The sequence below is a fragment of the Athene cunicularia genome (assembly GCF_003259725.1).
Source record: "Athene cunicularia isolate RWA chromosome 4 unlocalized genomic scaffold, athCun1 chr4_part2, whole genome shotgun sequence".
In the NCBI taxonomy this organism is placed as follows: Eukaryota; Metazoa; Chordata; class Aves; order Strigiformes; family Strigidae; genus Athene; species Athene cunicularia.
Genome location: NW_020799099.1, coordinates 10,852,972 through 10,880,496, shown reverse-complemented (window position 1 = coordinate 10,880,496; position 27,525 = coordinate 10,852,972). Strand labels below are relative to the sequence as shown.

Here is a 27,525-nt window from a genome sequence, read left to right as displayed (position 1 = left end):
CCGGCCACAGCCCCCTGGACGAAGTTTGTTTCGGCCAGAAGCAGCCCCCGGCGGCGACGGGTGCGGATGGGGCTGCGCTACAAATCGCAGACGGGGTTTCCTCTTTTTGGAAGCAAACAAAAAGAAAACAAGAAAAAAGAAGAAAAGGGGGAAAAAGGCGGGGTGGACGAGAGCGCCACGGTGTAAGCCGCCCGTCCTCCCCAGCGCCGGCAGCGAAGGTGTCTATTTCCCTTGCTGTGCAGGTTGTTTTTTGGCGAGAGGTGGAGGTGTTGCTCTCCGCGCAGCTGGATGCTCGTTTCCTTCTTCGCCTGGTGCCGGCGCAGCCCGGGTGAGCTTTTGTGGGGTGTGTGCGCGTATGTGCGTGTGCGAGGGAGCGTGAGTGGGAGCCCCGGCGCTCGGGGCCGATCCGTGTAATCAGCAGCCAATGGCACCGCCTTCTCCTTCGGCTCCGGCTGCGAGCGAGAGGCAAAGCGAAGGGGAAACCACCCCCCGAAGGAAAGCGCGCCCGCACGAGCCGAGACAGAGGGAGACTTGGCTCTGGAAATTCAATCACCGGCACTACTGCGGCCCTGAGGGCAGCCGGGGCACAGCGCGGTGGGATGGTCCCTTCCCACCTCCACCCAGCCTCTTCCAGAGGCAGCAAAGTAACAGGATTGCAATAAAACAAAAGTCAAACCGCACTCAGCCTTCTCCCCTTGAAGATCTCAAGGCCTGGCTGGACTCAGAGCGCAGCCCGTGGCAGGCAGGTGGAAGAAGGGCTGCTGCCGGCTGTGCTGGGCTTCGGCCCGCCGGTCCCGAGGGCCAGCCACGCTCCGCGGCTTTCTGCTTCCTCCCGCCACCCTCCGACCCGGCCGGCAGTGCTGGCAGAGGGGTCCCCTCCTGCAGCCCGCGGGAAGGGACACACACCATGCCCAGGTGAAAGGAGGAGAAGCCCCTTCGGGCCCACAACCCTCCTGTGAGGTGCACGGGATCAGAGAGGGAAATCCCGCACGTCAGGGCTCCGCCACTACAGCTGGGCACCGCAAGGTGTTCCTTGCTCAGCTGAGAGGATTTCACATGCCTCCTGCCTTTGCTGCTTTCCACCACCAAAGAACAGCGATGTATCACTCCCCTTGCCGGTGTCACATCAGAAAACACCCCATGGATTATGTAACATCGTCCCTTCCAAAGTATGCTCTGCACCACAAAGGGTGTCTCTTAGCTCGTACATCTGGTGGGGGAAAACACAGGAGGTGGAAGAGAAGTCTCGTTGCATTTTCACAGTTTATAAATATGTTGGTACACAAGAATGACTTTGTTTATAACCTGAAGAAAGGAAACAAGGAAACTGTCTTGCAGATTAGTATATGGAGTTTAGCACACATTACTTCCAGCACAGGGCGCTCGCATTTTCAGCAGGCTACAGAAAGCATGTCATTATCAAGCACAGGATACAACACTGAAATACATCATGTATTGGAGGGTAAGTGTGCCTTTCAAATTCCACAGAATTTTGAATCAGTAACCAATATTGCTATGCAGTTTTAATAAGCCCACCCATAACTACAAGAGGCAAGTGCCTACTAATAGGTAGGAAGGAAAGAGAAGGTTTTCAAAAGCAGTGTAATGATTTTCATAAGCTTCTGTATTTGAGTGCTCAAATACAACCCATAGCAGTGTCTCATTTTCAGTTTTGAGGCATCAAATTTGCCATAAGCATCTAAAAATATTATCCATATATGTACAAACACATACAATTTTAATATTGACTATACTTTTCACTTCTCCATATTATGTTACTTACATTAGTGCAACATAAAAACTGGACAAGTGAAATGTATATAATTAAAACATAAAGGTGTGATCGAGTTTTGGGACACAAATAATAAAACCAATGCAGATCTCTGCAGGGAGAAAACAAAACTATTGAACCAATAGCTAAAAAATTCAGCACAGGCAGCAATGTCTGGCTTATATCCATGGCAGAACTGTCAATTCCAAAGAAGAATCTTTAGTCAACTGAAATAGTGGAATTGCTATTTCAATTTCAGTCATGTTATTTTCTACTGGTGAGAGATACGACTTTTAAAAAACCCAACAACACCACACCTCACAACTCTTTAAATAAACCAAGCATAACCAAGTCCTCTTTTAAACTTACAGTGCCAAATAACCAACCATAAGAAAGGGATATTTTGCATATCCAATACATCTTCCACAGTGCAACCTAACGCTTGAGATGGGACCACTGTAAATCAAGACCAACTTCAGTAAAAAAAACCCAAAACTCAGAGACAGCATATATCTAACACCATACTCAAGCAAAGGAGGATTAGACAAGAACTAACTTAACTTCACCATGGAAGCTCAAGCACCCTATTGCTGAGCTTATTATTAAAATCTTTTAAGTGTTAGCAGAAAGCCCCGTTTATGCAAAATTAATTCAGAATTTGGCTCCCAGAGCCTTTCCCTACCACTTGACTGCAGCTAAGTCTCTAAAATATAAAGTTAGCCCTATACAATCCTATTACAGACAGTAAAAAGAAAAAAAAAGGACACTTGGTGTGAGGCAGAAAGGAAAAAGTGACTTCTCAGGGCATTAGGTGCCCTTTCTGAATCTCCCTTTTTAGACGGCCATTGCAGTTTTTTAAGTGAGCTCCAGAAGAACGTGTTGGGTTTCAAATACCCCTAGCTTTATGGATTGTCCCTGTGACATGGTGGGACACTTATTACATGCAGTTCTGTGGCTCCCAAAGTTAAAAAACATTCCTACCTCAAACTGGACATGAGAATTTTAAACACCAGAACACTGTGACTGCACAAACCATACCAGTACACCTAAGGAGTTACTCCTCATTAGTAAATAATGGCTGGCAAACTCTCAGACTTGACTTCTGAGATAGTGCTCTCGCACTTTTCTATTATTTACCTTGCATTCTTCCATGGAAGTGCTGCAAATCACTCGCAAGCCTAGTATTGTTCAGAGACCCAAACTGGCCGTGTCCCAGAATGCTTACAGTTTAACCCCACGTGTTTCAGAAGAGTTGTGCTGATTTCCAAGAGAAGAGCGAGCCCCCCTGAAGCTGTCCATGTAACTACATTGGTACCACATGTAGTGGCGAAACTGCGTTCCTAGACTTGATAGAGGGGCATGGTGCTTCTTTTATAAATATCATGGAGGTTGAGGCACGCACAGGCTCACCCTCAAAACAATGGTTCTGACAGTGAACCTTTTTAACTGCAAGCATCAGTGAGTGCCACTGAAACCACCCCTTACACTTACAGATGCATTATTTTCAACCAGGAGGCACACTCTGCTTTTTGGCTTTGGTAAAAGAATCTGAAATATCAAATTCAATGGGTTATTTAGATAATGGTCAGGTTCCAGCTGCTTCTACAACCCTATAATAATGTGTTTGCATATAGCATTTATGGGACAGGACGGGAAGTGGAAAGAAGTAATTCACAAGTGGACCGGGACAGTGATGTAACAGGAAAAGGACATGCTATGATGAATGTCCAGGCTGCCTAGCTCACCCAGCACATTTCCACTGAACACCCAGGTGAAAAGACTGTGCAACCACTATTATCAAACATGGGTGCATTGCACTGTTGCCTTATCCAATCTCAGTAAGAAAGAGAGGGAAGAGGAGCCAGAACCAGTTAAAATAGATTAAGAACATTAAGAGTGAGACACTGACTTCCATTTGATCTTTCTTTAAAGTCTTCATTAATGAGTGGTAGCTCAATGAATTGTTATGTCTGCACTTTTTGGGCAGGGATACTAATACACGTGACCTCACTTGCATCTTTCAGTGATGTACCACTCCTAACTTGCAGCAACACAGGCCCTGAGTCAGTGCTAGCCTGCTGGGGGCTCTAGTGGGAGGGAAGGGGGCTATAAGCTTTTTAGCTTCCCACAGCCATCCCAGAGCACAATGCAGGCAGCAAGGAAGCTCTTTTAGGTACCCTGCCAAACAGGAGGAACTGCTCCCTGCAGCTTTGCAGTTACTCCTCCATTTTTACGTTGCTCTCGTGGGGCACTGAGAGGCAGATGACACTAGAATCTGCCCTTGTTCCAGTCTTCAATTACTGTTTTCACACCAGATGAGATATTCCCTTATGCAATATTCCTGTCCCTACAAAACCCAGCAGGATGGTTTAACACTCTCATCAGTCAGTATACGCAGAGTCCAAGCTTGTAATTCCATCCTGCTCCCTCATGCACACTAAAATGACTCCATAATTCTCCTAATAATAAATATCAGGCTTACGATGCAGCACTTCAGCAATGCACTAAGCAAAACCAGAGCTTACCCTGAATTGAAAGGACTATCTATCTTTTTGGGATGGTTTAATCTTCATGACCCCTCTTTTCTGTAAGCTTTCTATGGTGGCTGACCAACAAGAAACCAGCTAATCTCAGCTGTCATGGTCATTTTCCTGGTATGACTGCCTCAGAACTGGGAACTGTCCCAATATTACTGGCTGAAACAGCATTACTGTTTCTGTCAGGACAATACACACCCAGCAAGTGTGCTACAGATGTAGGCTTGGACAGCAATGCTGCACTGAAATGACCCAGTCTACTTCAACACCTTCAGCTCTCACCATTCTGTGTAAGAGACTGTGAAACACGCAGTCCACCAGTCCTGATCTAGCAAGTGAACCAAGTTTTGGCAGGAAAAAGCTGTGCTTAATTGAAACTAAGCAGCTTGAAATCCAGGAGAGTGATTTTCTACCCACCTTCTTATTGCAGTTTTTGAAGTACATATTAAATGTGCACTTAGCACTGTGCAGCAAATACTCCTGGCTACAGGCTTGCATTGCAACTCTTGGCTCACACAGCCAGTGCATGGTAAAAACGCAGGGAAGTACTAGTTTTCAGCGCAAGTCAAGGCATTATTCAAGTGGAGTAAGATTTTTTTCCAAAGCTCCTTTGAACTACTACAGCAGAAACACAGGGCAACATGACAAAATGGGAGTCAGCGGATCCGCTATTCTCAAACACTTCGGGTACTTCTGGAATTCTAACAGAGGACCACCACAAGCACTCACTATTATGAATGGTGCATATTTGTGGAGATTAGGACACCTACCTTTAGGTGCCTGTTTTCTAGCTGGGTGTCCACGATGCCCTTCATGTCAATGAAGGGAGAAGGATCTAAAGAGCTATTCACCTCACTCAACAGTAGGCTTTTAGTCAGCCAGCTTGCTGTCCATGCAACTGCAAAGACACTCCTGGAGTTGTACCACTGTGACTTTCAACATCAAAGGTTGGAACAATATTCCTGAGTTAGATCACGAGCACCCAAGATAATTCCCCAGCCTTCCTCTTCAGGGGCTGCCAGGTGAATATGTGGAAAAGCAGCTCTCTAGACTAGTGCCCACTTTTGAAAATACATATCTTGGCACACAAACAGCAGTTTCTGCAAATGAAAGCAGTATCTGAATTTGCTGATTGTGAGGAGAAAAATCTTCTTTCACCAATCAATTAATATTCATCACTACTGGTTTGCACACTTAATGGCCTTTGATGAGTTGACAGAAGCAACTCTGCTACCCTAGTCATACATGGTTTGTTTTCTTTCTATCATTGTTTATTGCCAAGATATGGATGCATTGAAACATTGAGAGGTAGGCAAGGGGATCTGGCAAAGTGAGAAAATGGTTTCATTTAAAATGAAATATTTTGGTTGAAATAAATTGTGGTTGGTTAGTTTGGATTCTGACTATGTCCCCATCTGAAATTCTCCATGGGCATCTTTTCAGCTCAGTTTCTTAAATAACATTTTACAAACAGCAATGAGGGCTATGGAAAGAACCTGTGGTTTGGTTTTCAGTAGATATTTTGACACTGGCGCTACTTCCAGAATGGAAATCTAGTTCTGCAGTTTTTCTTAATATATTTTGTGGCCTGAGTCCTGCTCCAAGTGAAGCAGATGGGTGCTCTAGCCTGGTTGCACTGACTGGCCAAGTTTCATAGGGCAAATATACTTAATAATACAATGAAGTCAGCATTTACTGATACATTTTACAACTGCACTTCGTTCTCTGACAAGATCAATATTACTTTTAATTGAGGCAACAATTTCATGTGCTTCCCGTTTAGTTCTCAGTTAAAAAAGGAATAAATTAAGCATCTACCTTTCAAGAAGCAAATGGTGAGCTCCTTGAAAGAGACTCTGCTAGCTCTGTTTTGGAAAAGGAAGAAATAGGATGGCTATGGTGCTGGTCTGACATTTTGATCTTTCCTACCAAAATGTCCAAATGAAAAGGTCAGATTTGAATCTCTCCCCAGAATAACAGCAAGTCCAGACTCAGTTTCATGCAACGTGACCTCAGTCTATGCAACAGATCCCCAAGTATCAGAAACTAATTGCCATCGCTTATCAGTGCAAAACAGCTCCCTAACAGCTGAAGTGTGCCCTTATAGAGGAAAGACAAGGGATCGTGGGGACACAGAATAAGTCTCCTCCAGATCTGTCAGAGTTACACGGTCAAGAAGAGGCATACCACAGTTGACTTGACTACCAGACAGTCCCACTTCGGTGTCTGGGAAAATCATGGAGCGTGTCCTCTCAGGACACATTTCTGGGCATGTGAGGGAGAAGAAAGTGCCTGGGAAAAATCCACATGGATTTCCCAAGGGCAAATCATGGCTGACCCACCTGATTGCTTTTTGTGGTAAATTGATTGGACTTGCAAATGAGGGAGACCAGTACATGACATTTACCTCAACTTTAGCCAGGGTTTTGCCACCTTCTCTAACAAAATAACCATATCCAAGTTAGGACATTACCATCTCGATGGTTGAAAAACTATTTAAATGATCAGGCTCAGAGGGTCGACATTAATAGGACATACTCTATTTGGAGGCCAGTAGTAAGTGGACAGCTGCAGAAGTCTGACACACCTCTTGGCCACTGACCAATATGAGCCAAAAGCTTGCGTTTGCTTTGTATCAATAAGCAGTCAAATCCTGAGGTCTTTTCTTTAGGTCAAATTCTCGGCAGATGCAAACTACAGGGCCTCACCCTTTTCAGTGTTACATGCATAGCTGAGATTCACCATATCACCAAAAGATTGGCAGTAGTTTTTTCTGACACTCTTAAGAAGATACTTACTCACTACATAAACTACTATTATTTCACTGATTTAAGCTGTAATGTAAGCTCTTGACCTAGGAAGTGCAAAAATTGTTAGTAACAGTTCTTAAATTTTACATCTCATCTTTTCAGCTGTCAGCAGAACTGATCCCAAGTATGTCTGAAGAAAAACTCAGGGGAATGAAACACCTTAACTCTCCCCTGAATGTGGGTCCATCTGGTGAAAGCTGATGTGCACCCCGATGGGCTTTTTGAGACTTCTATTGATAAAGGCAAAACAAGTAATTTAGAAGGCTAAGAATGGTTAAAGAATATGTTGAGCCCTAATGTTGATGCAACAGCAATAAAGATGATTTGTGCAGAAGGAGATCTAGTCTGAACTTGGTACAGACACTCTACATATTTTGCATTTTTAATAGAGATGACTAAATGTGATGTTAATTTCTTATTTTTCTCCCTCCCCTTTTTTTTTTTTCTGTTTTGGTTTGCCAAATGTAGCAGCTCAATGGCATAATCATCAAAGGAAACGTGGAATAAAAGCTTACCTACCTCTCCTGTGTTTATAAAAACAAGGCAAACATTTCAGTATGATATACTGACAGGCTCTACATCTCAAAACACTGTCAACTTCCTAAGTCACTTCTTTGGAATATCCATACAAACTCTTCTGCCTTTCTGCAGAGCATACAAATCATTTCAGTATAAATGTATAAATCAGGTCTTAGTTGGTCTGGAAGGCAGGTCTCTACACAAAACAGCTGCAGGGGCATGGAAAGCTGCAAAACATGCAGACAAAAAGAATAAGCATCGCCACATGGGACAAATTCTGCATACACACTGGTGTGATTACTGAGTGACTCCATCCTATCCAGTGCAGTCATTCTAGATTTCCATCTGTAGAACTGAGATAACAATTTAGAGTGTTACAATCCAAATAATCTGTAATTTCTTTTTTTTTTTTTCTTCCTGGCTCCCCCTTCTATGAAGAACAGGAAAAGTGCAAAGCCGTCAAATAACGCTGCGCTAGAAGTAGGTACCAAACTCCAGCAGGTGCATGCATGTGCACGTCTACAGATCCACTTGCAGGCAGATATTTGAGGAAAAAAACTGAAATGATCTGACATTCTGGCTATGTGTATGCCCAACTGTCTTTCTCCCCTTTAGTAATACAAAAGTTAATTGCCTTACAATTGGGTGGGACTGAATTTTCCAATCTGATCACCCACCTATACTTACTCTACCATGGTACTACAGAAAGAGAGGATCACAGTGGATGCTTCTCATTTGTTTTTGCCTGCGTCACTGAGGATACGCTATCTATGAACATTACCCTTCCTAGCTACAGCCAGTGCAGCTCCAGTCAGGTCTGTAGATCCTGGTCCCTCCCTGCTGGGTCCTAGCAGCTCCTTGCTAGCACAGCTCCATCCAGATCCACCACAGAGTCTCCAGTTTGTCAGGCAACCTAGCCTTTTTATTCCTTAGCCCCAGGCACACAAGTAGGCTTCAATCTTAATTAAGTTTATTTAAATGATGAGCAAGTCCTATGCCATTGTTAGGGGCAGCCTCACCACTCTCCAGTAGCCCCTTTCAAAAGTGCTATTTAAAACCTTCACCAAAAACTTCCAGGTTTCCAGTTTTTCAGGGCTTGCCATGTAATGCACATACCTGGTAACTCCACAGTTATTTGTTCCCTCCACACAAGCATTCGGAAGTCCTGGGGAAGAGGAAACCACAAATACTCCCTCTGGGGGAAATGAAATAATTACATATTTGCATAACAAAGTGATATTAGCAAAATCTGTTCAGCATGTGAAGGCCAATCCCACACTTGTGCTTATTAGTTGCCTGGCTTTCAGGCTTTCCAGAATTTACTTACAAAAGCAATCTCTGATGCTGTGGCTCCTACATCCAGCTCTCCTCACTGTCATCTGGTGAATAACCCCCTGCAGCTTCACCTCAGCTGGCTTGCACCAGCCCTCTGCACCATCTGTTTGCCTGTCTCAGATGGGCTTCTGTGTATTCTGCTCTGGCAGGGCTCTGGCCACCAAGTCTTTGGGTCAGTGACATCAGCTTTGCTCCCAGCAGCATGTCACCAACCCCACAAAGTCACCCCCACTCTTACTAGACCCATAATCTCTGGCTGAGGTGTGTTGTTCTGTGCCTCCAGAAGCCATGACTCCAGGGAAACCTTGTCTCTTCTTACTGGATTCAGTCTTGTGACCCAGTTGGCAGAATCGTCCTGTCAGGATCCTAAGCTGTATCATTTCCCTACATTCCTTATAAACACACATTCCCGTGTACAACACCATGAAATTCATAACTGGCACAGGAGAACACTAAACAGCACATCAGCCAGCAGTGCTTGGAATTGCACGACACAAACTGCAACATGCAGAGCTGGCTCTCCCCTTTTATTGGGGAACAAAGTGGCACTCATTCTCTTTGAATCTCCTTGCTCTTCGTCTTAGAGAGGTGTACAGAAAAATAGTCTTCCACTAAGCAGGGTCATGGTGAGAAACTTGTACCAAACCACTCCTGTGTACAGCCATTACATATATCCATTATGCTTGCTTTTTTACGCTCCTTAGACTGGGTGTTTGCTCAGGTGGCCAGCATCAGCCTTCCTGCTGGAGGTGCCTTCCCAGCATAATTTCTTCTCTAGGGCCCGGAGATCACATGTTTCTCTCATCACAGAGAACTTCTGCTGTGGGATCTGTAATAACTCTGCTTGGAGTTGAGCTGAAATAAAACATGCCTCAAGCGAACAATAGCCAAGTAACAAGAGTGATGTTTTTTCTTCTTGTAAAGAGCGTGTACTGCACACAGGGCTAATCTGCATGGCTTCAGTACATTCAGCACCTGTGTTTTTGTTTTCTTTGCAGTGGGAACAGTGGCTTGGCCTGCACTACTTGTCCCTGCCTGCCTTGCAGAGAATTGCCCAAAGGTTTTAGTCATTTTTAATCTGATTTCTTTTCTGTATGTGGGGAGTTGGAATTAATGGAGGATTTTCCCCTGCAGCCTCTTTTGCTGATGGCCAAAACAAGAACGCACTAATGACCAAGTTGTATGCCGCTTGGAAATCTTGCTTGCTACATGAGATAGGGGTCAGCTATTAAGGTGGCCCTGTCATGCCCCTTTTTCTTTTTTCAACTTTGAAGATGCAGCTAGATTGACAAGGCTGCTTCTGGAATCATGAACTTAGAGTTCATGAAGTGCTGTTGTACCTTACTGTACAGCTAACAGATTCAAAAGTGGGACTAAATTACTGCCTCTGCTTGGGTTCTTCAGGCAGCTGGCCTTCCGCAAAACTACTGTTGGTCAGAGAATGCAAAGCTGCTGATGCCTCTCCATAAAATCACACTGAATTCAACAGAATTTCATTTCACGTAATATGAAAAGTTTCCAACTATATCAAAGTATCCTGTTGTGACAGTTAAAGAACAAAGAACTTCGTATTTTGGTGTAAAATGACTTTTCAAAACATTGTGTTTTGTACTAAATAAAAACTCTTCCTGTGATTCTGCTTGTGGCTTAGGATGGAGCTGTTCATCACCAATGCCGTGCTACTTTTCAGCTTCACTCTGTTAGCCAAAATAACAAGAGCAGTTCTGAACATTGTTGAAAGACCAAAGATCCAGACCCCATATAAAGAGAACAAAACTATGATTTTTGGTGGGGAGGTGAAGAAATACAAAAGAATCCAAAATACATGCAGGCTAACAAAATCTGTAGACCCTAACTCATGGACTCAGTTTAGACATGGTTGAAAAAAACCCACACCAACCCTCCCCACCAGTACAAAATCTAGAGTTCTGGGCATCCTTTGCAAGGATGCACTTTCCCATCAATGCCTAAAATCAGTTATATTACAGCAGCATGGAAACTCTGTACCTGCAGTAAATATCATGACCAGTGACAATACCAGCATTTCTTTTCAGAACAGAATGGAGAAATTGCTACTTACCTTACATTTACAGCAGGCAATAATTTCAGGCTGGACAGTTTGCATTTGTTTCTGGTAAAAAGTCACAGAGCATAATAACATATACAGGAAGCTTTCATGTGGTTATCAGTCCTTGGAAAGCTTCTCTCTTGATTACCATGTGTTTTGCATGTCCACTTCACTGTGTGTATATTCAGGGCTTAACAGTGAGAAGATGTTGGGAAAAACCACCATTGACATTTTAGGGAAATGGAGTGTAACAGCACTTAGTTGCTTTTAGGCACTATCCTGATTGTCTAAAAAAATATTTTCTTTCTTTAAAATGCAAGTCAGATAGAAGTGTTTGGGGTACAGATTTTCACTTACAGCAGAGACTAAAGTTTCTTCCAGTTAAGATTGGCAAAGGACTGTAACATGTAACTCAGGAGCTTTCATTTATGGTAATGCTCAGTCGGAATCTAGGTTTTGAACGTCAGAAGAGACAAAGCACCAGGAGATTAGCTCATAGGCAAGGATGGGTGGGAAAGCATCAAATGAGTTTACTGAGCAGCCACTAATTCTGTGAATTACTCAGTGAATACCATTTCTTCATTAGAGATATTAACAGTTTACTTTTTGTCGCAAATGAGGTCTATCACCCAGATCAGAAATAGTATGAAATTTTAATTCCATAGGAGGACAGCACCAGCTGCAAAAGATCAGGCTTCCTACATCTTTACAGCCTTTCAGTTACTTGCCTTTAGAGATAGACAGTGCACTGGTGCTCTCGCTGACCTGAAAACATGTAAAGCCCACTTGAATCCAAACTTCCTTCCATTTTCCTGCAGATGTAGACATAGGATTCTGCTAGACTTCCTGCTGATCTTTTGAATCAAGAGCGTTGATTAGTAAGATGAGAACAAAGGAAGCTGAATTTGTGGAAATAACCTCTAAAGTTGAAAATCTACTTCTGTTAAGTTCTATTTCATTTTATTCAATTCAATCCAATTATTCCTTTATGATTCTGAGAAAATGTTCTCCAAACTCCAGGGACCGCTTTCCAACTTTGTTTTTTTTAACGTTACTTTCAAATCCAATTAGACTGAGAAAGAAAAATGACAATTCATTTGTCAAGAGGAATGAAAAATATAATTCATACCTTTTCCACCAATTGTCCCTTCTACCAGCCTTCATAATGAGGACTTCTCCCTCTCCAGTGTTCAAGAGAGACAAAACCTGATGTCTTCCAAATGGCTCGGGAGTTCTGATATCTTTCTTGAAAAAAATATATCCCAAATGCTAAGTTGTACTATAAAGGCAATTCTGCTTTAATGGTACAAAAGTATTTGAGTCAGTATCTAGCCATTCCCTTGAGCTGCCTCCAAGACACAGGGGCAGTAAAGCAAAGCTGAGCCAACAACAGAAGCCTAGTTTTCAGGTGAGATAGAAGGAACGATGGAAGTCTTTGTCCGGTACTGCTAAATGACAGAAACACCTAGAATTCTGCACCTAGGTCGCGAGAAGCCTGCCCTAACAGTGCGAGGTCTCTGCCCGGGAGACATACGTTTCCCGCGCAGGGCCCTCTACAAAATCGAGGAGCTACCGCAGTCTTGGGGTCTTTTGTTCTTTCCGTTAATATCCCTGCGAAGAGGCATCATTTGCCTTTGCCTGTTTGCTCTCGGGGCAGGCCTTTAGCTCGGTATTTCCACCCGCTTCGCCGCGCGGGGCTGCCGGGGGTGTGGGAAGCTGCTCCGGCCGGCATTTGCTCGGCCTGCACTAGGGGGCTCTGCTGGCCCGGCGATGGAGGCACCGGCGGGGGCTCGGCGGGGAGACGAGGCCTGAAACCCCGAGCGGCCTTGCCAGGCCCCGGGGGCTTCCTCTGCCCTGCAGGGACCAGTGATCGAACCTCCAAGTTTGCCTATCTGCTGCAAAAATTTTAGGGTGCTATGGGATGAAGTGCTCTGTATAAAAGCAAGATGTTGCAGTGAAAGATTTTATTGTATTTTGGAAATGGTAGACCTTCGTAACATTGAAAATTGTATGGGAAAGAAAAGAAGGCTTGTAAGTTTCTCCCAAATTACTGCAGCTTTGAAGTAACAACTTTCACTTTGTAATTGTTGGAACACTCCCTCTCCTTGCAGTAAAGGGATCTTTAATGCGCCAACTGCTAAGACCGAGGCTCTCAGCCTTTTCCAAAGTGAACATGCTTGTGATGAGGCTGGCAGATAAACCCCACCCTATGGTAAGCCTAGCAGCACTGCTACCATCTTTTTTCTTGTCCGAGTTGCCTCAGTTGTCCTTTTCACAAATTCACAATATCAAAGTCAGAAAAGATCATTAAAATCATCCAGGCCCCAAAAGAATAAGGTCTAGGGAATTTTATCCAGCCACTTTCTGCCTTTGTTTCCTTTGCTTTCACCTCCACATCCTTTTAGTTTTCTCTGTAATTATTGCTTTTGTTCCTGCTAGTTCTTTCTGCTGCCTAGCTTTGTGCCGTTTTCCAGTTCTCCAGCAAGCAGACAGCTACGTTGGTGGTTATACCAGCTGGGTCATGTAAGTACAGGCAACTTCCCCAAGTGCCCCGGGAATGGAATAGAGTTCCTTGGGCCATTGTGTTGCTGCCTGAACTTCTGGCAAGTTGGTACTAGAACAGCAACGAGAGCTGGAATGGATGAAAAGTGGCCTTCAAGGAACCACTAATACATGAAAATGCTGCAGATTTCTTTACATTTACTAGTCTATTTGGTACAACTTCTCCCTGCTACCCTGTGAATGTCTCAGTCTGTATTACATGGTGCTAGCTGTTCAAGGTCCAGGCCTACCTGAAAGAGAATCTCCCAGGAAGAATTTAAAACATCCTGCCGCTGGTGAACTGTGGGGCAGTAGTTTCTTCTCTTAACTCCAAGAAAGAATACAGCACCTCTGACCCAGTTGCTCTACTGCCCTAGGAGAAGTGGGAAAAGCTGGGTCCAAACCTTCTGTCTTCCCCTTAGGTGCTTTTGCAATTCATATACCCCATGGACTTCACAAAGGTCAAATTAGGGGCCCAGATACATAGACTCTACAGCCAGTATGGGGTTTTACTTCCCTCAAGGAGTAAGGCACACCAGTATAAAAATCCCCCCTTTCTTACTCCTGAACACAAGGTAAAGGTCTTCCAACCATTCACTGTTCTTCCAGATGACTTTAAAAGAGCTAAAGAAATCACTGGGAGAAGAGTAACACAGATGGACCTTTAGGTCCCTCTTCTGACAATATGGTCATAGATAACAACGTGGAGATAGAGATCTGTTTCAACAGGCATCCGTGTTGTGTCGTCTCCTGGGTAGGCCTGAAACACAGAATATTACAGATACCCAGTCAGGAGAGAGAAAAGACATGGTTTTTAATGTCACAAATTTTCTTCTTCTTCCCTTGGAATGTAAAGTTTGATAAATGCAACTAGCTCTGAGGGTGGGGATTTCTCAGTGAAGACTAATGTCCTGGCACAGGGCAGTTTGTTTCTCCTGCAATGCTTTTAACAGATGCAAAGACAGTAATAGAGTTCTTTTAGCTAAATACAACTAGGAACAACTGGACCATTGACTGGTCAAAGAGAAGACCTGCTTGCAAATATCAGGCAGCTGGTACTAAGACTGTTCAAGCTGAACCCCATGAGAGAGAACTTGTGCTGATTTCAGTTTGGGCCATAGCAAGCACTTCTCAAAAGCTAGTTCTCCATCAGTCAGCATTACAGAAAAGCCAAATAGATGGATCTCATGGCGACTCACAGGCTGGTGCCCTCCGACCTGTGTGGGGACACAATGTACACGTACAAATGCCTCTTAGTGTGGCTCTTGGCATGCAAGGACCTTTCACATAGACACTAAAGAGCTTGTTATTTGTTACAGATGTTATGCAGCTGCAGGAAGTTGGATTGGTGGCCCACTTTCAATGCAACCAAACACATTTTTAGGTATGCATTTTTGAATTTCTAACAAACCAATACACTTATTTTGAAATGAATATAATTTGATATTTTGTACTGTTACTATTCATATGCGACCATCTTTCATGGGAAGCACATCAAAGAAACCATCATCCTAGATGAGTTCTGTAAAAACCCAAACAAATTATTGCCCAGCTTAGTTCATGTTGGTTTTGAGAGTAACCAAAGCCTGGGTGTGTTTGTCACATCCAATCTATAGTCCAAGGACTTCAGCTGTAAAGTTTTAAAAAGTGCAGTTGGCACCAGAGGAACATGGTTTCTTACAGGGGGAAGCTGTCTATAATATTATTACCCATTCAGCTCCCAACATGAAAGATAAAATACCCGTGGCAGTTTAATCAGCTTTCAACTATGTCTGAAAATGGCATGTCCGGGTATGACTTGAGTATCTGCATTGTTCAGATCCAACTGCTATGTAAATAAATGGTAAAGACCAATCAACGTCAACAATAATAGGATCAGAGCCATTTTAATGTGAAAACAAAGCATATGTTTGTGCTGTCAGTCATATATAAGAGACACAGAGTCCACAATGTTCCTCCAGTTTATAGCACTAGTGAGGCACAAGTATTTTCCTTTCTTTTATTAATTTGTAAATCTTTCTGAACCATTTATGGTGTGCTGGAGAAACACAGCTCTCCACAGAAGATGCATCTAGTGTCAAATTTCTCTTTTATGAGGGACAGGGTTTAAAATACAGGTTTGACCCTTGTGCCAGTGACAATCTGCTACAAGAACTGAATGACCTTAACGTGGCTGCTTTCCTTAGGATTTCTTAAATCTTTTGTATTCTTGAAGAAGAATAAGGATTGTCTGCGGTTGGGAAAGGAATTCTGCCAGTTTCAGTTTACCACGGTGAAAGTGCTAGGGTAGAAGATGGCCCATGCTTCAGATGCAGGAATCAATTCTGCTTTCTGGATTTGCTGGTGTTTAGCAGGCCCTGCCAGGATTTGGGATATTACGGTTCCTACAAGTTGCAGCTTTTGTTTCAAAGTAGCCTAATATTTACTTACTTTTATCCACCTGCAGGCATGTTTCATAATAGAGATTTGATTTTTCAGAGGAGATGAATACAGGGACCACCAGCTCCAGGATGTGTCACCAACATTTTAGCAATTTTTCCTTTTAGCTAGAGGAACATGTGTCATTCTCTGAGCAAAACACAGTGTCTTTCCACACCAGATGTACCTGCTTATATACTCCCATGCTTCAGTTCTCACATCCTCTAGTCAGTCCTGCTTTCCTCCTCACCCTTTTCCCTGTCCCATACTTCCCCTTCCTTAGCACTTCTTGGCATTTCCATTAATAGGACATAGCATCAGCCTGAAGCCTATCCTGGAAGTAATGGCAACAATTTCTCATTCTGGTTGGAAGGAAAAAGGGCATGGAATGGGACAGGGTATAAGAGAAACCCTGCTTCTGAAAGATTTCAGTTTTATCAGTCAGTTCAACTTCTGATTTTTGTTGTCACAAGGGAAAGGCATAGACACGCTCAATTGTAAACAAGGTAGGCTAAGTTTATCCTGACACGGACCACAGCAGCTATGTTAGCATGTCTGAGTAAGCCTGAAATATTAGATGTGTATTGATAAAAGACACTATTTGCAATCAGACTCAACAGTTTAGCAGTCAATCTCCATTGCATAAAGGCAATTTAGAATATTGAAAAAAAAAAAAAAGACATTTACCTTAGGATCCACATTTATTATTTTCCTATCACTTTTGTTCTTGAAGAGTAGTCCACAGGCATTTTCTGCAATCACTTGGTAATTTGGGCTGGAATTTGAAGTGCTGACATTTCTATCCCAGTTGTAAAAGCTGTGAAAATGTGAAACAGAAATGCTGTTCTTTTAATGGATGTCATTCTTCCAGCTTAAAGGGCAGATTCTGACCTCCTTATTCATGCTGAGTAGTTCCTGATTCCACAGCAGCCCCTCTTAAAGCCAGACAGATTCACTGAGGAGCAGAAGTCTACTAAATATTAGAAAACCTGTCCAAATGGGGTCCTACGTATCTGATCTCTGGCAAACCAAAACTGAGGCCCCTAGCTGTCTCCTCATCCATTCTGTACTAGTGTTACTAAAAGACTCAGAGCCCGGGTTATAACTAGCAGGAAGTGGTAGTGCTTGAGAACTACTACTGTGACGGAAACAGCTCTGGAGACCACCTGAAAGTGCTTCCCGGACCACCACAGATCTGCAAACCAGATGTGGGAGCCGACAGTTTCCCCTTAGGATCTCACTGGAACTCTCTTGCTGCCTTACTGTTTTCCTTTCTCTTGTTTTTAATAGAATTCTGGTAGTAAGGACTTTTTGGAAGCCTCCTCATGGGCCAGATACAGCAGGAGGGGCTGAACTCCAACTCCCAGAAGAAAATCCCAGCTCCCTGGAGAGAAGTAGGTGTCAGAGTGAGATCAACTCTGGAACAAGCCCTTCGATCAGGCTGACTGTGCTTGCTAGTTTCCAAAATGTCTCGCACTAAACAAAAGTCAGAAGGAATGAGCCTGCTATGTCAAATACTAAATGGACACAGGAGTGTTTCAGCAGTTTATCAGCCTTTCTCCTAGGTCAGAGGTGCTGGAATTCTCAGAGCTTTCTCACACTTTTGTTTACTGACTTCTCAAACCTTTTATCACCTGACCTCAGCCTTTGTGGGCTTTGTACTTGCCACACAGCCAACTAATAGGCTGTCATTTGCATGCTCATTGTTGGTATGTGCTTAGAAACCTTTTCAGCTCAGATGTACCTACAAATTGCACAATGTGATAGCACTGCTAGGCTACCTTGCTTATTTGATCAAGCAGTGCATGGCATTTCTGTTGCTGACTGAGCGTATCTTTTGCAAAAGACAGAGGAGATGGGAGAAAGTCAGGAGGAAATCATTCTGTGTGTAAGGAGGTTTCAAGAAGTGTAGAAAATACTTTTTAATTCTCCTGCCTTCAGCAAGGATACTTCATTCCAACTAGATACATGGTTCTGTTTTTTTAAGCACCTTGATTTCTTCCTGACTTTGAAAGAGTGCAAAACAGTAGGCCTCACTGTTAGGTATGATAAACTTTTTTGCATCCTTAACACCTCTGGTAGGAATGCAGCAACATATGATGACTTGGAGATACATTTCTGATGCCCTTACAGAATTCCTCCTGGCATCACTGAAGTCAGTGTCTGATTGGCCACTGAAGTCAATACCCCTGAATTACAGCCAGATGATGTAAAATGGTGTACTCAGCACAAAGTTATGTCCTTGAGCAAGTGGGTTAGCACAAGTAGAAGCTACCCTCTGGAACTCTGTGCAGCCTAACACTTAGATGACTTCAGAAAATGAGTGAAAAGTGGGTGGACTACTATCATTCAGTTTAGTAGTAATAATTGCTTTGATATGCTAATTGGTCACATTAATTTGTCATCTATAGAATTGTTTAATGCTCTTGAGTACTCACATTCAGTGGTAAATGGAAGATTTTTTCATTCACTCCTTACATCCAAGAATAAGACTATGCACTAACTTATATACAAATTGAATACACAATTTATTTTAACTTTCTACTCAGTTACCTTATTTCATCTGTACAGCTTTTCCCTGTCCCCCAGGACACAACTTGGTTAACAAGTCCAATTCCACAGAGATTGTTTCTGCTGGAAAACGACTACTAGATTAGGAAGGAATTGCTCTACGTTACCGAGGGGTGGGAGAAATGCCTCTTTGCAAAGACGTCCCCACATTCATTAAAAATAAATTAGACATCTGAAGGTGGAAATAGTCCATTAGCTGTCAGATAACAGCTTCCTGCATTTTGCCAAGCTTCCAACCCCACTCCTACTGTACTTCCCCATTTAAACCAGTGAAGACTGGATCAGAGCTCAGATAGCCTTTCTGTTGGGAAATCAATGTCTAGCACAAACAGTTTTGTTATGGATTCTTTCACTCTCCATGACCAATTAGCTTCCATTATGTGCTTAGATGTGAGACATAAATCCCAAGTCCACCGGCAAAATGAAGTGAATCTCTCTGTACCCTGTTACTGAGGGCTAAGAGAACTGGGCAGTGCCCCATGCAACTCTCTCTCTGCCTTTCCCACATATAAGCCCTGAGCTTCTGAACATTCCCATGTCTTCTAAAACAAAGACCAGCAGACAGCGTGATGGTGGCTGCTTTGAGGAAGCCTAGATGTCTGGCCACAGAAGGAAATTTCCCCGGCATACCTTTATTCATGTTCTTCACTGAACACTGATGACATCAAGAGATTCAAGTAAGTCTCCCATCCACCTTCAGCAAGTAGGATGAGAAGGGCTGCTTCAGCTAGAGAACAGTGTTACTGGGAGCACAAAGTAATGTGTGCTAGCAGGAAATACTCCTAATACTGCCTAAATAGGAAGGAGGTCAGAAGAACATTTTCACCAGAGGAGCAAGGGGTTGAAGAAGGCTTCTCTGGAGAAGCCTCTCCCTTGCCAGTTACTGTTAAGGTGAAACATGCTCACTGTTATCAATGCATTCTACCATGAGGCTGCTGCAAGAAGGTGGGGCTGGAAACCAGGACCTAGTGAATCCCATCTCATCGGTGTTTCTTTCTTTAGAATAAATAATAAACTCAACTTCAGCAGTAAGTGCTATTTAGGAGTTACTATAATCCCAATGTAATCAAACTAATTTTTGTTAGCAGAATTCCATATGCCTTCAAATACTTAAATTATCCTGAGATGAAAACATGCACTCAGATGAACATGATCAAATGCCACAAAAAAAAATTTCAATGTACATTTTTTCTATTATTATTTTGTTTGATTACCCTGTGTTTTGGAACAAATGTAACAGTTTTTAGCACGGCACTTAAGTATGTGGAGTATGAGAGACGTAGTAGTGCCCATAGTCCAGCTGCAAGAAGAATGCATCTTGTGGTTGTTTTTTTCAAAAATTTTTGAGGGCTTTTTGTTTTGTTTTTTTAAAGAATGACTTGTTGGTGCAGTGGTATATAACAAGTAGCACACTGCGTTTGGGAATACAGACTAAAATATGTGAGGCGGGTTTTTTCATTCATCAGCTAACTCTGGTCTGAGCAGATTTTCATTCTGCAGGCAGACAGATGCCCTCCCAGAACACAAGGAGTCTGAATACAGGTTTTTGTATCCTTAAAAGTTATCCTTCGGGTACCAAGATGGCAGCACATCAAACCACATGGTGCTTATAGAATGTCTTTCATCCAAAAATCTCTGGGTCCTTTTGTAAACATGCATTAAACCACTTGACATTCTTGTGAGATGTAAGGCAGGCTTTATTACAGCTCATCAGTGGCTGAGGGAGCCAGGGCACAAAAAACGTGGGGAGATTTTTCATAGGATATGGCAGAGCAGTGAAGAGTCCTAATTGCCAGCTCCAGCCAAGAGATGGGGTGCTTTGGTTGGAGTCCTGTGGCTGCTCACGCTCAGGGAGCTGGACAACAGTTTTCCTAGAGGCAAATCCTTGGCAAGGTTACAGACTGGATCTTGATGCTTCAGTGTGTGATTGTCCCCTTTTTTCACTTATTCTGCAGTGGGAAATGAGCTTTGATGAAAGAACTTCTAACACAGCTTATTCAAGGGGTTAACATGTCTCAATACATCAGGCCTGGACAGACTGGAGAGCGTTTCAGACACTGAACAAATTGAGGGTTGCCAATCACCGTCCAACCAAAAGAAAAGGTGTGCATCTGCAGGGTAAGAGCTTTGTTGTCCCAACTTACTATTTACTATTTAAATCAGCAAAATCAGGGAGAGAGAACATAGTGTAAAGGTGTTTATGTCTGTGTTGGCCCCACCTTTGATCCCATGGGGTTAGATTATACTACCCTATTCTTTCTTTGCCTCAGGATAAGGATTGGTTCCTTGATTCATTTTTCTACTTTTCTCTTCCCACCCACACATACACAAAGATAAAACCATTCCCTATAGCAGACTGGGACTTCAGTCAAAAACTAATTATAAACAATGATGGCTCAACAGCTTTTTTCAGTTTGTGGTTCTATGAATTTGCGATGCAAACTATCTGGCTTCAGACCCCCTCCTGGTAATTTACAGACCAGCTTGCTTTAGTTGGGCAGCAGCAGAAGGGTGCAAACTAGGAAGACAGGAGCATGAAGGACAACAAAGGAGACTAGAACCAGGATTAAAAAGCAGCAGCAGCAGCTCCTTTATCCTGATGTTCTCCTCCTTTCTACCCTCTGGTAGGAGTGCACCGGTAAATCATTCTAATGGGGGGAAACTGGCATTCTGCATGTGCTTGCCAAATATGACAAAGTAGCAACATACTTGGATGGGATTTGGCCCGTCAGTCCTTCCACAGCTTTCTGGTGCAAACAAGGTCAATGCCTTTGTGGGACATGACACGATGTAATGCAGCACATAAGCCTGACTCCATGCCAACCGCTGTTTCATAATAAGATGCATGTCACAGACCTCTGGTTAAACAAGAACAAGCTACTTTTCCATCTAAGAAATTTAAAGATGCTGAGTTTTGCTTTTCTTTTTCATCTTGAAGCAGCTTTGACTGAAATAATTGTATTTATCAAATGTTTGCCAGGGTATAGTGAAGTATGTTACAGTACTTCGGAAAACCAAGGCAGTTTGATTTGTCCACAGCTACTGTGCACAGTAGCTATTCTGGTGATTTTTTTTTCCTGCTTACCCGTGCTATATTGTCACTACTGAATTAAAACCCTGTGGCATTTAGCTAATCTCACATGGCTGATTATCTTGCAAACTGGCTGTAAATCAGGAGTTACTCCAATGAACTTTCATGTAAAATTGGTAGAAATGAGCACCTGACCCACAGGAACAATTCATGCCTTGGTTTCCTAGAGGGAGTGAAAGAGCACAGCACTGCTGCCTATGCAGTTACAAAGCAGGAGTCACCACAGCAGATAGTGAGTGTCTGACACATCCTCTTTATGCTACTGGCACTGGAAGTAATGGGGATCTCTGCCTTTAATCTGTGGCCAAGCTTCCCTGCTCAGAACTAGCATAGTGAGAGGATGTTTAGCACTACAGCCAGAAATGATCTTTAAGACTGTTTTGGCCTTGCCTTTGACATTTAGTTAATGTGTAGTTTACTGCATCTCGTTACTGAACTTGGGAAACAGCCCCATCAGCACCGGGGTCAACAATGCCATTTCATTGCTGCAAGGCAATTTTACAGACTAACACCGCACCAGCTAGCACCGGATGCCTCTCAACCTGGCAGAGATGCAGCTTCTCCCTCTTGCTCAAACCTGGACAGCTCCTACAGCAAGTGCTCTGCAGCCACCACCTTCTCTCTGCCATTCCTGAGCGCAGCCTTTGCTTTGCATCTCTCCCAATCAATAGTAGAAACCCTGAAATTCGGCTCAACAGAGAACAGCGGCAAAGCTGGCACTGGTTGGAGGACTGATGCTCGTGCAGTACGTTTTACAAGCACAGGGAAGAACTGACACATCACTGCTAGTCATTGGGACTACAAGTACTCCATAGCAATGAAGCTTATGAATAGTAAAAGTTTGAAAATACCTCCCTGACCTGTTGACTCCCCACTTCTTGTAATTGCTTTGAAAACAAGTAATTTTTTCCTTCTTTCTTAACTCATTTTTTTTCTTTTAAACATAAGTCACACTAGGCATGAAGAGCTCTGAGAGGAGCACATCCATGCTGATGCCTATTTGCTTGTAATTCCATAGCAAAAGGGTGATGTGAACTCAACACTCCATGGGAGGCCCGAGATCCTGGCGCAACACTACAAAACCAGTGCTGTGAGGCTGTGCAGCCAAACCCTCTACACAGGAGGCCCTGCCACAAAGAACAATGAATCCTATGCACAGTGAATGCAGGGAAGTGTCCAGTGCAGCACGGAGATTGGCTTTAGGCTTCCTTTCATTTCAATTTATCAGTAGTGTGCTGGATCAATTCTGAGATCAAAGGGCTTGCAGAGCTTCTCTTGGCACTGTAACCCTTTGATCTTATCCTCTCTCCTCCTGATAACCCCCCCAAGCCACATGGCTGCTCCACCTCCTGCCTCGGATCTGCCTCTAAGATTACCCATTTTTCCTTACGTTAAGGAGGAAAAAATTGTGATATGCAAAACTGATGAGCACCTGCAGCTTCCATTGACCTGATGTGAAACTGTATGCCTGCTCAGCAAGCCTCTAAGTCAGCTCTCACGAGTTTGCAGGCATACCATGAAGGGCAATGCACTGAAAGGAGGTGAAGATAAATGCAAGGTGGTTAATGGAAGCGGTACACTAGCAACAAGCTTCACTGAACTATAAACCCACATAGCCTGGGAAATGTACATTTAGACAGGACAAGAGCAAAACACAAGTCTCAGTCCTATGATGTAGGCTAGAAGTGCCTCAAGGATGCTGCATATCTGAAGCTTTTCTACTGTACAGGCTCTTATCGAAACATTAACTAAAAGGTGCATTTCGAGTTTATCGTGGCTTGGCATATTTCTCAGTCAGAACAGCAGCAACACAGAGGACTTGGAAAGCAATTCTGTTACACAAGAGAGTTGGAATTCCCACAGCCAAAAGATGCTATCATTCTCTGATTCCGTTTTTCAGCCTTTTTCTTGACAGAATAAGAACCACCTCTAATCTTCACGCAAAATAGTCACTTTTATATTGAAAAACACAGTTCTGTGTTCTCAGCTACTGCCAAATCCACACCTCTTCTGCCTGTCCCCATTAACAGTTGCTGTTCATCTTCTTGGTCTGTCTACCAATATCTAAAATGGTTAGATTTTTCTGTTTCACACACACATGCAGCTGTTGAACAATTTGTTGCACGGAGCTTACTCATATGATAAATTTTCTTCTGGTCATGAATTATCTATGAATCAAAGATTTCAAATATGCATAACACAATGAGCACATGATACAGAAACTCTATCTTCATACACACTCCCACAGGGTATTTTTACATGCAGCAATGGGATCCAGATGATCATCCTATGCATCTCTCTGCTGTCTCACCAACTGCCCACACTTCTGTTTCATCATCCTGTTATGGCACAAGCCATTGCACTTCCATCAAAGCCCAAGGACTTCAATTGACCAGGCTGCATATTTCAGTCCTCATAATCTAGGTATGCACCTCAAGTTTGCTGCCTCAGAAGGGTGTCATTAAAATCACCAAACCCTTAACTGCTACATTAAATTTTCCTTTTTATTTCCAAAGTTTAAGACTCTTCTTCCCAAACTGTCTGCACCTCTGGGCAGAACAGTTCTCTATGGGACCCTAACAAGTGTAAATAAATGTTTCAAAAATAAACAGGGAAAGAAAAAACACCATTGATTCCAGGACAGGAAGGTACAGATTTTAACAACATAATCTCACTGATAGGACATCGCATACCATTGACTGAATGTACCTTTGAGTGCAAAACGTTTCCTTTCCTTTACTGAGTTTGGACTGAGAACTACAAATGGGAAATTAAACAAGAGAATTGCTACCTGTTTTTTTAAAAATACTTAAAAGAACCCACAAAATCCTTCTGTAAAATACCATCGTGGAGAGATTATGCTACAGCCTGTCTGGGATGACCCATGTAATTCAGATGGTTTCAGAATTTGGAAACTGTGCAGTTTCATCAAACTCTGGGAGAATTTTCTGTAACTGTTGCTGCATATATTTATTCTCTATCTCTAGACACTGGACTGCTGCCATACACTAGCGTGTACAGTATTGCTTCGACCCTGCCGTATAAGGCTATGTGTTTCTGTGCAAATAGATATGCAACAAAATGAGACTTTTATCAGACAGAAAAAATGAGGAAAAAGTGAAACCATTAGCTGTGTCACTCCATCTCTTAAACCCACTCCCTCTTCTGATAGTTGTGTATCATGGAAGTCCAGACAGTGCCAGAGGATTGCAACTCGTGTCACATGAACTGGCTGACATCCTTTTCTTAACCGCTGCCAAGGGGGCTTTTAGGCACTCCGCCGTGTGTAACACCCCATCTCCACCCAGCAGCCTGTGGGCTGTGCCCAGGACATGCTGTGGGCTGCAGTGCCAGCAGGAAGGCATGGGTGGCTGCAGGCTGGGAGGCAGAATCATCACAACCAACCCCCCCTCTGGCACCCGAGCTGAGCTCAGGCTACCCTTTCTGCAATTCACCCTGGCTCTCCACTGTTGGCAGCGCAGGCTGTAGCCTAAGAGTTCCACCTTGCAGGTCCGTCTACATTTGCTTTCAGTGGGTGTTAGCAGACACCCTCAGAGTTGGAGTGCTTAGAGATGTTTCTTGTAGCCAAGATGTTTTTTGTGTATCTGCTCAGTATTCCCAGCATTTGAACTTCAGATGGGTACACCTTTTGCATTTCAGGATAAAGGCTAAGATTAATAAGAAAAATAGAAGAAATAAAAGCAATAAAAGGAAAATAAATTAAAGTCCTCGGGGTTATAGGCCCGATCCCAAGAAATTATGAAACTACTGTCAGGCTCCAGAAGTTGTGCAGTAATCACTCAGAATGTATTATCTTATTAGTTCTCTCCATCTTTAAAGAATAAAACCACCCAACACACTAGGATTTATGGCCAACGAAAAGAAAGTTTTATCTTGAAGCTACAACAAAGAAGATAAAAGAGAGGCATGTAATTGTTGAAGGAACAACAGGATGAATAGCTTATACATATTGTGCAATTAATAATCACTGAAGGCCTGTTGGAAGTTGCATATAGCTGATAGATCAACATACAAAACCAGAGCCCCTGTTCTTTTGTATGCTGGCAGATGGTGATTGCAATAGCAGTCACCTGAGTAATTTCTTTTTTTTCCCTAACATGCCTTTTCAAAGTGTCTTCAGATGGGAGCCAAAAAAACCCACCCTATAAAAATAGAAATCTCAGTCATAAAAGTTTCCCTTCTAGCCAGGCCTTGGGTATTAAAACCAAACCAAACAAACTGAGCATCATTTACAAGACCATGCATGTAGTGGTCACTCTGTCCCTGTTCCACAACAAGTGGTGTGGACAGCTAAGGTCCTGAACAATGGTCTGCGGAGAACTGGGGACCTCAAATTCATTCACTACGGATTTACTGCAACCAGTTCCTCATCGTGGCAGACAAAGGAGTATATAATGATCAACAGAGAGACTGGAGAAGAGATTCCTGAATCTTCCTCAGAAGAAAATGAAGTCTTAGGGAAAGATTTATTGTCTGATTATCTGAGATGAATCTCTACCAAAGGCCAACCTAGAAATGAAGGCAGGCATCACAGTAGAGCATTTGTCTGGGTGTCACATAGGTTCACTTACTGGTTTTACTCTTCCATTAACAAAAAGCCAGAGTATGATGAACAACTGCAGCCCTGTGATATCGTTTAACTAATTGTTTCAGTTGCCAAAGATGCAGGTAAGTGCCAAGACAGATTTCCAAAGCTTGACGGTTTCTTGTAGTAGGCGGGGTACATTGCTGGGAGCTTCCATGGGTTTTTCAACATTCCCCTGGGCACCTGCCTACACCTTTAACATTTTTAAAAACATGACCTTCAGATGTGTGCTGAAGTTGCACTGAAAACAATGCTTAGGTGCTTTGCTGGATCAGAGTAATAGTAAGACACGATGAGCAGGAAGACCTGGAGGAACTAAATGGCAACTAGACAGGTAGGTGAACTAGTAAAGGAAATTTCAAAGTATTGTTGCATATTGATTTGGATATGCGTATTTGTGGAGCTGGGCCAGCTTCTCCAACGTCTTTCCTTCTGAAGGAAGTGGGGTTAACATCCATGAATAAATCAGACTCTTGATCAAAGTTTGATTAAGCATCTGAGATGAAATGATGGATTTTTCTGAAGGCATGTATTCAAAGCATGCTTAATATATGCATGTGTATCTCTGTCTTTCTTCCTGTGGTTTCTTTCAAAGGGTCCTCTTCCTTTCCAACTGTAATCTCCTTAGGCAAAGAGTTGAGTCCAGAAAGAAATTATCTATAAAACCATCTGCTAAAACTTCTAATTATCAGCTGAACTGAAGAAAAATAATACTTTTATGAAAAATGAACATTTATTTTTCCTAGTATTTTACTTCAGTTGTGTGAGGTAAAGCAAGGGGAGGCAGCCAACATTCAAGACCTGGAAAGGAGTCTTTCCTTCTTCCCAGACCTCAGACCTAACTAATGCAAATCCTTTGAAATCCTAATGGATTGGGCACTGAGGGAATACTCAGAGCAACTAGTCTGCTGAATGACTAATGCTGCAATTTCAAAGCAACCTGGGGACATTTAGATTCATCTTTCCCACTGGAAGTGAAAAATGGCACATGGAAAATCTCAGCCCCTGAGAAGAGCTCAGTTCTCCTCACACCTTAGCCTAGAAGACTGTGAAATTGCTTGGCGCTACCTCAGACCTCAGATACCGTGGAGGTGGGTCACTGGCCCTGCTTTGCTCTTTTCTGCAAGCTGTTGTGTAACAATTCTCATATCCTCCGAACTTTGCCAACTATAAAAACATTTAGAAGACAGATATTAAATACTTAGGCACATTTTCAAAATATTGCTGTACAACTCCCTTCTCCCCCCTCCCCCCCCCG

At 43.0% G+C, this 27,525-nt stretch overlaps 2 protein-coding genes across 2 annotated transcripts in view; both read right to left on the bottom strand.

Annotated features, from left to right (window-relative positions):
• Positions 1-27,525, bottom strand: part of BMP3 (bone morphogenetic protein 3) — a 65,404-nt gene that overhangs the window by 22,111 nt on the left and 15,768 nt on the right. The window lies entirely within an intron of this gene.
• CFAP299 (cilia and flagella associated protein 299) overlaps positions 14,096-27,525 on the bottom strand; it is a 213,353-nt gene continuing 199,923 nt past the window's right edge. Inside the window, exons 5-6 of the mRNA XM_026847915.1 lie at positions 16,687-16,816; positions 14,096-14,341 (exon numbers count right to left, since the gene is read on the bottom strand). Of these exons, the coding sequence (XP_026703716.1) occupies positions 14,246-14,341; positions 16,687-16,816 (226 nt within the window). The 3' untranslated portion in view covers positions 14,096-14,245. The remainder of the gene's footprint in view (positions 14,342-16,686; positions 16,817-27,525) is intronic.